The sequence below is a fragment of the Hyperolius riggenbachi genome, chromosome 10 (assembly GCF_040937935.1).
Source record: "Hyperolius riggenbachi isolate aHypRig1 chromosome 10, aHypRig1.pri, whole genome shotgun sequence".
Taxonomy (NCBI): Eukaryota; Metazoa; Chordata; class Amphibia; order Anura; family Hyperoliidae; genus Hyperolius; species Hyperolius riggenbachi.
The window spans coordinates 263,833,646-263,845,771 of NC_090655.1; the positions used below are offsets into that span (position 1 = coordinate 263,833,646).

At 43.2% G+C, this 12,126-nt stretch overlaps 1 protein-coding gene across 1 annotated transcript in view; it reads right to left on the reverse strand.

The window, feature by feature from the left end:
* The window catches only part of LOC137535387 (zinc finger protein 37-like), an 88,051-nt gene that overhangs the window by 7,042 nt on the left and 68,883 nt on the right, over positions 1-12,126 (reverse strand). The window contains exon 4 of the mRNA XM_068257217.1: positions 6,813-7,598. Coding sequence (XP_068113318.1) covers positions 6,813-7,598 — 786 coding nt within the window. The remainder of the gene's footprint in view (positions 1-6,812; positions 7,599-12,126) is intronic.

Consider the following 12,126-nt stretch of genomic DNA (forward strand, 5'->3'; position numbering starts at 1 on the left):
TTTTTTATGATGTTTACTGATATCCATTCGTGAGAGGAATCATTGCTGAATTGGTGGATCCTGGACAGACTGTTGCTTTCTGATGTCCTACCAAAGTGTTGATACAACCTTATAATGTGGGTTGTCACCAGCTGGTAAGCCTCTTTCCTTTTTTGGGTATCCATGATTGCAGAGCTGTGCCGTGAACCCAATATTTATTGTGGTGGAGATTTGCCTGCTTTTATCCTTTGTTGAAGACTCGTCTTTTGTTTTTGGACTCTGCGCTGAGCATATATAATTTATCTGTTTGTGAACTCTGGACATCGTTCTTCTCTCAGCAGCGGCCACTTTGTTTCCTTGGCGCTGATACACATATGCAAACTGATATAAAGAGAAGCCCCATAAACCTATCTAATCTGGTCTAACCTAGTGATACCTATACCCACCTCCGTGAGGCGACCATAAACATTAAATAAATGTGCGCAAAAGGTCATAACCACTATCAGAGGTCCCAAATAGGTATAACCAGTATGGTAAGAGCAACAAGCATAAATCCAAAGGCAAAAATATAACTACAATTGCAGTAAAGATATTGGACACACCATATCCTGAATGTCTGTGAGGGACCTAGTAGGTAGCCATCAATTATAAATGTTGTTTAAAGGGTACCCCTCACAGAGGATAATCGGTGCAACCAATACGATCTAATAGGACATCTATTCATAGAATACATATGTGCCAGCAAAAAATATATCTAACATTACTGGGAGCCACTGTTCATTAGTGTACTGAGCCTGAAAGTCCAACGCCATATAAAACATATAGAACTTACACTGACATGCTTATTAGGCCAGCATAATTTGCATGTACTCAGCCGTTGTACAAATAATCTATGCATAAATCAACCATGGGTAAAGTTCCCAGCCTGACCATAGCTGTACAATAAATGTGTAGCGTAGAGCACAGCTACTCAATCGCTGAAGAAATATGCACAATTTCAGCCCATATGTTGCATGCAGAAATTGAAGCACTGTTCACCATAGCTGTATTGGAACAAAGTTCATCTGAGTAGATATAGTCTGCTTGTACATCACATAGAGCCACAAGTCACATAACGGCAGTCAGGCTGGGTAATATGTGTTTCAGCCGCCCAGCCATATATTGTGTCCAAGAGTGGAAAAAAACACTTATTCTTATTTGTGCTTCCGTAGATTGCAAAGCAAAGTAGCCAGAAGATGTTATAACAAGCAGCTTATCGCTCAGTATCAAAACGGTGATCTAATGCTTATAGTGAGGCTAATGTCCATCAAACATGCATAAGCTTGCATAAGTTGAAAAAGCCAAATAGCAGTTGGTGCCGCGGAAACACAGCCAGTGTACAGTCTCTGCAAGAAACATCAAGTGCTTGTAATAAGGCACATGTCCATCCAGCATGCGTAGATCGCAAGACACATTAATGATGGATGAAAAAAATTGGGGGAGCGATGGGGGCTATATAACCCAGCACATAATGCAACAAAATAAGTTACCTGATAGGTGAACAACTAACACTATATTCAAGAAAAGTACCAACACAGGTAATAAATATCTGACAAAAATTGGTTCCACACATATATGGTGCAAATAATTGTAAATACAGCTTTATTAGACAATCCAATTAAAAAACAGATAAAAATTATAAAATCTCCCGATTAAAACCAAGAGTTATTGGTATTCCAGCTCAATAGGAGTAATTATATAATATAAGTCCAATAATCAATTAAAAAGCATACACGGAGGGGCAATACTCATATGTGCATATAAGTGCTGAGTGCAAGAAAGTGCCTAATGCGAAGGGATACACTGAAATCAGATATCCATCAACTCACAATCAATATCTGTGAACATCAAAAAAGGCTTATTGGTAAATGACATGTGTCTAATACAAGTGACTAGTGCCTATAAATACATAAATCAAAAACATATATATGTGCAGTAAAGGTCCCCTGCGTGTAGCAGCGTGCATACCCAGCCCCAGATAAGAGAACTGGGGGTGCGCATGCACACCGCCCCACACACAGAACTAGTGAGCGCAAACAACCACCTAAAAAATCATCCTGAAAGAGGAAAAAGATAAAGTGCATCCAGTGTAGAAGAGTGCCCTTACCGGAGCTGTGTGGACTGGAAGCCGGGAGAGGGAACACGCCTGACGCGGTCGCAGCTGATCTGCTGCTTCAGAAGAGGCTGCCCAGTGCTAGGATTGGCTGAATTAAATACTAAAAAATGGAGCTCCGTCATGACGTGTACGGCCGTTTTGATGTTCACAGATATTGATTGTGAGTTGATGGATATCTGATTTCAGTGTATCCCTTCGCATTAGGCACTTTCTTGCACTCAGCACTTATATGCACATATGAGTATTGCCCCTCCGTGTATGCTTTTTAATTGATTATTGGACTTATATTATATAATTACTCCTATTGAGCTGGAATACCAATAACTCTTGGTTTTAATCGGGAGATTTTATAATTTGTATATGTTTTTTAATTGGATTGTCTAATAAAGCTGTATTTACAATTATTTGCACCATATATGTGTGGAACCAATTTTTGTCAGATATTTATTACCTGTGTTGGTACTTTTCTTGAATATAACATTAATGATGGATGCCGCAGAAGGCGGCTAGCAAACAGTCAATGCAAGATAGGCTGTACGCATGTAAGCTTTAGACTCATAGATGAACATAGGCAGCACTTATCTTGTCTGGCATCAAGACTGAGTAGAAGATATACGGGCAGTCCCAAGTAGCAACTGGCACGGCTTAGGCAGAGGCTCAGCACAGGCCTGTACGTGCAACAATGGCGGCGGCTCCTAAAGACCAAACAGCGGCTCCCAGCACAGAACAAAGCGTAGCATGACGTCTACGCGTTTCGCCCCGCCCACCGGAGCTTCATCAGGACGTGCTACGTCATCACATTTTCCTCCACATCTCCTTCCTGTATTTATACTAGCAAGCCCATATTGAATAAGGGCCAAGAAGGGACTCCATCTAGTGGGGAAGAGGGGATAGCTGGCGATAATAAAGTCAAATGAGGACATCTTGTGGCCAAATAGAAAATTACAGGCAAATTTAAATTACCCATCATAAATACCGCTACAGGCATGAAATATTCCTAGGATAGCAATTACCATGGTAAAATAAAAAACCTAATCTAATTCATAATAGGAAATTAATTACTTCAAAAATTCCTGTAGAGTTCAAATCAATATTTAAACCTTGTGGGGCCAAAGTTTTTAATTGATAGATCCAAAAACTTTCTTTTTTGATTAACTGAGCTCTCATATTGCAGAATCTGATTCCTGGATCCAGACGGTATATGGCTTTAAATTTTAAGCCTGACGGATCAGAGTTGTGAAATTCCGCAAAATGGGAGGCTATTGGGGTTTTATCTCTTTTTTCTTGCCTTGCAGAGTCCACAATAGCTTTCACATGTTCCTGTATCCGGGTGCGCAGCTCACGCTCCGTTTTACCCACATAATGTTTGCCGCAGTTTTGTCAACATACTGACACACCGAGCATTTTTTACACTGAGTCATCCCATTACGTTTTTGGAAAAAGGAGAAGTTTTCTTAGACCTATATGCAGATTGAGTAAGAATGTCTGCAAGGTTTTTATTACGTCTTGCGGTAAGCAAAGGCCTTGGGCCTATTATTTCTGCTATTTTAGTATCATTTTGTAAAATGGGCCAGAAACGTTGCAAAGTGTCCCTGAGTCTATCCCAATGCATATATGCAAATATGTAGCAATAAGTCTAGGGCAAAATTGTACATTAGTGTGTGGCTTTTTAACCAATAAGTCCTCTCGATTGGCCTTTAAAGCTCTATAATAGGCTGACTTTAAAAGTGTATTGGGATAGCCTCTAACTCTCAATCTTGATTTTAGATCCAAGGTCTCTCTTTTAAAAGTTTCGGTGTCACTGCAATTTCGCCTAAGACATAAGAATTGGCCTATAGGAACTGCAGACTTTTGGGATGTTAAATGTGCACTCTGATAATGTAATAAAGTGTTTCCTGCTGTAGTTTTTCTGAAGGTTGAAGTTGAGATGCCTATACCGTCTCTTCTGGCTCTGATATCCAAAAACTCAAGCTCAGTATCACTGAACTTGTAAGTAAGAAAAATATTATAGGAATTCTGATTTAAGCGAGCCACAAAACTATGCAGATCCTCGACGGATCCCGTCCACAATAAAAACACATCATCCACGTAGCGTAGCCAGAGGGCGGCATGCTCCCGGTATGCCTGGTCCAAATAGACCACCTCCTCCTCCCATGCGCCCAAATGGAGGCAGGCATAAGATGGGGAGCAAGCCGCCCCCATGGCCACACCCTGCCGCTGCCGGTAGTGCCGATGATTGAATGTAAAAAATGTGTTCATCAGAGTAAACTGGAGCATGGTATCCACAAAATCATTGTGGGCATCTTGATCAGGATAAAATCTGGACAAGAACTTCTTCACCCATTATTTGGGATAGACGTGAAAAGGGATTCAACGTCCAATCCCACTAAAATCGCGTGTTCAGGTACCACCACAGATTTAAGCTTATGTTGTAACTGCATAGTGTCAAGGACAAAAGACGGCAGGATCTCAACCATAGGTGTTGGGTGATTTTAAACTTAGATAGGGTGGGGACCCCGAGAGAAGGCTGCACGAGCCGTCCCTGCTAACATGCTCTGCAGCGCGGCCATTTCAATTTCTCCCCATTGCATAGTATTGTATTTCTTTAGCTTTGTGTTGGGTTGTGGTTGTGGGCGGTGTCCCCGGGCAGTGAGAGTTCCTGGGGCGCCGCCCACGCCACACCCCTTCCCCTTTATATGGCCTGCTGCTCCCAAGTCAACGTTGCTAGCATGTTCCCATAATGTTGGGTGATTTTAAACTTAGATAGGGTGGGGACCCCGAGAGAAGGCTGCACGAGCCGTCCCTGCTAACATGCTCTGCAGTGTGGAACAGATGTCTCTCTCAATAAGAGAAGGGTAAGGTCCCCGGATAATGTGTAACGCATGGATTTGCTTCCATTGTTTGTATTGTGAGATGCATTAGTTCTTAATGCACCTGTTCCACTGCAATGAGCACACTTGTGCCTTTAAGAGGCTTTTTAGCCCTATGCAGTGAGTACCTATCAGGTGCATCTTGGTTAGATGCGCGACCATTTCAATTTCTCCCCATTACATAGGTTGCAACTTTTTATCCACATACTGTGCGATTTTTTTCGTAGGAGAATTTATAGCCGCAATGATTGGACGACTCGGAGGGTTTGTAGGATTTTTATGAATCTTCGGTTGTATGTAGATAGTAGGAACAACATATTGATCGACCCGCAGGGCCTTTAATTCTTTCTCTGTGAGAACGTTGTCCAAATATCCCCACTCCAACCGAGCATTCAAATCATCCTTTAATTTAATGAAGGGAGTGACCATGATTCTTTCATAACACTCAGTATCTGCAAGTTGTCTATTGATCTCTTTCAACTACATCTCCATTTGCATCAGCACTATATTTCCACCCTTGTCACTTTTTTTGATGGTAATATTTTTGAGATTTTTTAGTTTTTTTTAGAGATTTACGTTCAATAGATGATAAATTGTCTAGGACTGACCCTTGCATTTGCCATGTCTCTATCTCCTTCATAACACATTAATTAAATAACGTAATATATTTATTTTTGGACGTGGATGGCATATATTCTGAAGTAGGTTGCATATCTGTATGTGGGGGAAATTTTTGTTCTAAACCCATCTTCTCTTCCTCCATCCCCTCAGTTATTTCAAAGTCATCTATATCTGTATACCCCATGTGTTCACCTACTAAGCCTTGCAAGGTGGCATCTCCAAATACAATTTTCAAAAGAATTTTACGTAAAAACAACTGAATATCTTTATAAATCTCAAAACTCTGCACAGACTCAACCGGGCAGAATGAAAGCCCTTTATTCGATACCGAGATGTCACTGGGGGTAAGTTCAAGATCCGTCAGATTAATAATATTGTTATCTATACATTGGGAAGGTGCTGAATCTTCTAATATTAATCCTAGTGATTTTCTTTGTCTCTTCCTCCTCTTTTTTGTTGGTTTCTCTCTAAAAAAAGTAGACTGTCTTGTTGTCACCCCTTCTGATCTTTTTAGGATTCCCCTCTGATCCTTTCTACGATTATTAGTACGGTTGGGGGTACCTGATGTAGATGCTGTAGTCAGGGTGTCGTCCTGAGATTCACCCGAGGAGGACGCCCAACTAATCTTTCTTCTTCTAGATCTACTTCTCCCCCTAGGTTTCTGTACGTATTCCATAAATACTTTTTTTGTTGCAAAATCATCTACATCTCTTTGAAACTTTTTTGTTTATTGGCCTTCATTTTTTCATTTTTACTGTCTAGTGCTTTTTTCATTCTGAGATTAAAACTATCAAAAGATTTATTTTCCTCATATTTATCCAATTCAACTGCAGATCGACACAATTATTTTTCCATTTCGAATAATTGAATCGTCTCCTCCTCCACCATCATGGTCATAACATATATACCATTAGCTATGCTGTGTTCCCTCCATTGGGGCATAAATGCAACTTCTTTCTCTTGAGAATGTGACTACTTGTTTAGCATAATTGCACTTGGCATAGTTGTTTACTAGAGGAATATTATAACTACTTTTCACTTCAGTCTCCCCTCCCCCCAAACATCACTCACAATCTTACAGCCCCTCCCCCAGTTATTGGCATCATGTGACTTATACTGTGCCCAGCTGGTACATATTTCTTAGTCAGCTTAAAAAGTATTTTGAATATCTAATGTTTATCACTCACCTGTACTCATCTCTGTAATAGTGTCTTCCTCCTTAGATGCTCTCATCATGTCACCCTCCTCCATAGACAGCTGATCACTCCTCACATATGTCTCTTCTTCTTCCTCTTTATTTGTCCTCATCACGTCACCCACCTCCGTAGACTGCTGATCACTCCTCACATACGTCTCTTCTTCTTCCTCTTTATTTGTCCTCATCATGTCACCCTCCCCCATAGACAGCTGATCACTTGACACATACATCTCTTCTTCTTCCTTTTTAATAGTAGTCATCATGCCACCCTGCTCCATAGACTGCTGATCACTCCTCACATACATCTCTTCTTCTTCCTCTTTATTTGTCCTCAACATGTCACCCTCCCCCATAGACAGCTGATCACTTGACACATACATCTCTTCTTCTTCCTTTTTAATAGTAGTCATCATGTCACCCTCCTCCATAGACTGCTGATCACTCCTCACATATGTCTCTTCTTCTTCTTCTTTAATTGCCCCCATCATGACTTCCTCCTCCATAGACTGCTGATCACTCCTCACATATTTTTCTTCTTCTTCCTCTTTAATTGTCCTTATGTCACCCTCTTCAATAGACCGCTGATCAGTCCTCACATACGTCTCTTCTTCCTCTTTAATTGCACCCATTTTGTCATCTTCCTTTATCGACCGTTGATCACTCCTCACATATGTCTCTTGTTCCTCCTTAATTGTCCTAATCATGTCACCTTCCTCCATAGACTGCTGATCAGTCCTCACATAGGTCTCTTCTTCTTTGAGCTCAGACATTAGTTCTGAAAAGGATAACAGATTATAGGTGTAAGATATTAGCAGTAATAAACAGAGCACAGAAAAGAACATAATTTGCCAGGGGTGATAATATCCAATAAGCTGTGGTATCCTGCACATTCACTACCACAGTCCTCTCTCCCAGTGTGCCTTGCTCATCCTCTGGTGCTTCTCTCCTCCTCTCCATGCACACATTCCTGGGAGGTTACAGCAGTGCCGGCAGCGGTAGATGGATGAGGATGTGAGGAGAGAACAGCTGGAGAAAGAGGAAGATAGGAGCAGAGGCCTGCAGCTAATTAGCTATAAATTATCATTACTTATGGCTCTGGCACCTGATGAACTAGGCAGATGGGACTGCAGCTCCATATCCTGACCATACCTGAGCTGGCCCTGGATTTATAGCATAAGAAGTACCATATATACTCGGCTATAAGTTAAAAAATTTAGGACTGACTCACTGTATAAAAGTGGAGGGGTCGCCTTTTACACGAGTAGTCCTAAAAGTTCTCAACTTATAGCTGGTATGGGGGGGGGGGGGGGGGTTGGGGGTTCTCGCTCTTCCTCCTGGCTGTGCTGCAATAGTGAGTGTGCTAACATTTCCCCCTCCCTCCCACCCACCATTACCCAAAGGGAGCCTCTGCATGTATTTCCCATCTCGCGCTGTGTAATCCTATGCAGAGTGATTAGCGCAGCAGAAGCTGTCACTCACCATTAGCGGGCATACCCTCTCTTCTCCCTTCATTCGCGCTGATGCGTAGCCCCGCCTCCTGATGTCAGAAGACGGAGCTACACTAAAGCATGGAGATCAGCGGCAGCGCGAGTGAAGGGAGAAGGGAGGACGGCGCGCCCGCTGATGGTGAGTGACGGCTTCTGCTGCGCTAATCACTCTGCATAGGATTACACAGAGCGAAGGGGGAAATACATGCAGAGGCTCCCTTTGGATGATGGTGGGTGGGAGGGAGGCGGGAAATACAAGCAAACGGCTCCCACGGGTGATAGTGAAATACAGGCAGTTGGCTCCCATGGGTGATGGTGGGTGGGAGGAAATACAGGCAGATGGCTCCCATGGGTGATGGTGGGAGGGAGTTACAAGCAGAGGGCTAATGGCTGCATGTGTGTCCTGGAGGAGGTATTTGCTGTACTTGGTGGGCCAGGAGGGGCTATTAACTTTGCTGAGTAGACTTATACATGAATAATTGGAAAATTCCAGTTTTTGAGGGTCAAATATTGGGGTCGACTTATACACGGGGTCGACTTGTATCCGAGTATAATAGAAATCCAGAGATAAGGTAATACAGAGAGTGTGCATACGTGTGAGGCACCAGCTGGAGGTGGTAGCTGCTCCACGAGGATCTTATGGGCTCAGTATTCCATGTGCATACAAGATCAGCCAGTCACAGCTCCACCCCGCACTATTCACAGATTATACTCCTCTCTATGTCTCCATCCCTGAGGGACAATTATCTAACCTAATCCCCCATAGAGATGCTTTGTACCATTCTCAGAACTACAGGCCTACTACCCTACAAATACAATTCTACTACTCCCTGCAAGCTCTTTCCTTAGAGCCGGTTCAAACGGATGTCTACCAGCGTTTCGCTCTGCAACGTCTCATTCAGTGGCTCGCGCACTTTCAGAGGCGGCGTCCTGCCGCGATCGGCATTTTTCGTTCCCGCAGAGGGACATGAAGATGCGGTGGTTAATTGGCTTCCAGGGCCGCCTAGAATGACAGGGAAAATCGGAACACCTATACACGTAAACAACGGAAGACGACTGATATAAACACCCCCCATTCACCTGAATGAGAGCATTGTATAAGACACCCGTGGTAATCACCGCCAAGTGTCCGTGTGAACCGGCCCTAAAAGATGTATGTCCCTGGATTCCTGCTCACAACCTTCACATAACATTCACCCATTACCTCTGTATAAAATTCCCATCAGACAGCTTTCAGCACTAGTCTAGTTTAGGTGACTCAGCAGGAAACCTCAATGAGAAATTCTGCTAACTTGTTTGGCTGGACAGTATCCTCTGAAACTGCTAGGTTTTGGATAGGTTGTAGTAAACTACGCCCACACTATTCAACCAATCACAATGCTTTGTGCTGTAGAAGGTGCTGTGATTGGATACCCGATTCCTATGAGGTTTCCTGCTGGGTCCCCCAAAATAGACTAGCACCCAGCTCTAATCCATATAACCTGTGTCACTCCAGCCATTCATAACATAGCAATGTAGCTCAAGGGGTGATCTTATTGGTTAATATCAATATCTGCAAACACTAGTGCACATGACAGGCTGGGGTCCCGAGCACTACCACTACCCGGGACCCCAGAACCAGCATGTAACACAATAAAGGGAGTGCAGGCAAGCCCTGGAGCTGCCACCACCAGGAACCTGCCCCCACCACTCCTTCAACTTACCACACACACAAAAGAAGTGCTGACTAACAGACAGCACTCTGCCACCTATGTAGTCTGCAGACTGCATGTCAGCCAATAGAAAGTGCATATTCATTACACCTAGTCAGAGGCTGTGCAATACACTAGTGCATATTTTATTTCATTTGTAGCTCCTCATGCAGGTTAGTTAGGAGGGGAGCGGATGAGAGGGAGTTTCCTGCATGCTGGTGCCCCCTGCTGGCATATAGCCTTTGTTTATATCTTACTGAAGCCCTGTCAAATGATTGGCTGTATTGCACAGCCTCTGATGTATTGCAGACTAGGTGTAATGAATATGCACTTTCTATTGGCTGACAAGCAGTCTGCAGACTACATAGGTGGCAGAGTGCTGTCTGTTAGTCAGCATTTCTTTTGTGTGTGTGGTAATATCAATATCTGGAACACTTAGCGTGTGTACACACATCTAGTTTTCACTGGCCAATTTCACCCCTGGCATGTGGCCAACAAATGTTAAATACTATGAACAGGCTGTGTAGGCAAGCTCTTATACTACATGGAAGTGGTAAGATTGGCCAATTGAAATTGGATGTGTGTACACAACCTTATGCTTTATACAGTGAGATGTTTACCCCCCTCTCCCCTTTAGTCCCTCCCATTAGCAAAAGAACATCACATATGAAAACCCCCAACTATTGTGGAGGGGAAAGAGAGGAGGCGCTGCAATCCTGGGGGGGGGGGGGTGATATTGTGGAGGGCATATGGCAACACTGCTGGGTAACATAGCAATGCTAGGGGCAGAGGAGGCTATACAGGGGAAATGCCAGCACTGGAGGGACATGGATATATTCCATATACATCTTCTCGTCTCTGTGATGTGACTTATTACTAGGAAGGTGAGATGCCAGCACTGGAGGGACATGGCTATATTCCATATACATCTTCTCTTGTCTCTGTGATGTGACTGAATTATTACTAGGAAGGTGAGATGCCAGCACTGGAGGGACATGGCTATATTCTATATACATCTTCTCTTGTCTCTGTGATGTGACTGAATTATTACTAGGAAGGTGAGATGCCAGCACTGGGGGGACATGGCTATATTCCATATACATCTTCTCTTGTCTCTGTGATGTGAGTTATTACTAGGAAGGTGAGATGCCGGCACTGGAGGGACATGGCTATATTCCATATACATCTTCTCTTGTCTCTGTGATGTGACTGAATTATTACTAGGAAGGTGAGATGCCGGCACTGAAGGGACATGGCTATATTCCATATACATCCTCTCTTGTCTCTGTGATGTGAATTATTACTAGGAAGGTGAGATGTCGGCACTGGGGGGACATGGCTATATTCCATATACATCTTCTCTTGTCTCTGTGATGTGACTTAATTATTACTAGGAAGGTGAGATGCCAGCACTGGAGGGACATGGCTATATTCCATATACATCTTCTCTTGTCTCTGTGATGTGACTGAATTATTACTAGGAAGGTGAGATGCCAGCACTGGGGGGACATGGCTATATTCCATATACATCTTCTCTTGTCTCTGTGATGTGAGTTATTACTAGGAAGGTGAGATGCCAGCACTGAAGGGACATGGCTATATTCCATATACATCTTCTCTTGTCTCTGTGATGTGAATTATTACTAGGGAGGTGAGATGCCGGCACTGGAGGGACATGGCTATATTCCATATACATCTTCTCTTGTCTCTGTGATGTGACTGAATTATTACTAGGAAGGTGAGATGCCAGCACTGGAGGGACATGGCTATATTCCATATACATCTTCTCTTGTCTCTGTGATGTTACTGAATTATTACTAGGAAGGTGAGATGCCAGCACTGGAGGGACATGGCTATATTCCATATACATCTTCTCTTGTCTCTGTGATGTGACTGAATTATTACTAGGAAGGTGAGATGCCGGCACTGGGGGGACATGGCTATATTCCATATACATCTTCTCATGTCTCTGTGATGTGACTGAATTATTACTAGGAAGGTGAGATGCCAGCACTGGAGGGACATGGCTATATTCCATATACATCTTCTCTTGTCTCTGTGATGTGACTGAATTATTACTAGGAAGGTGAGATGCCGGCACTGGAGGGACATGGCTATATTCCAT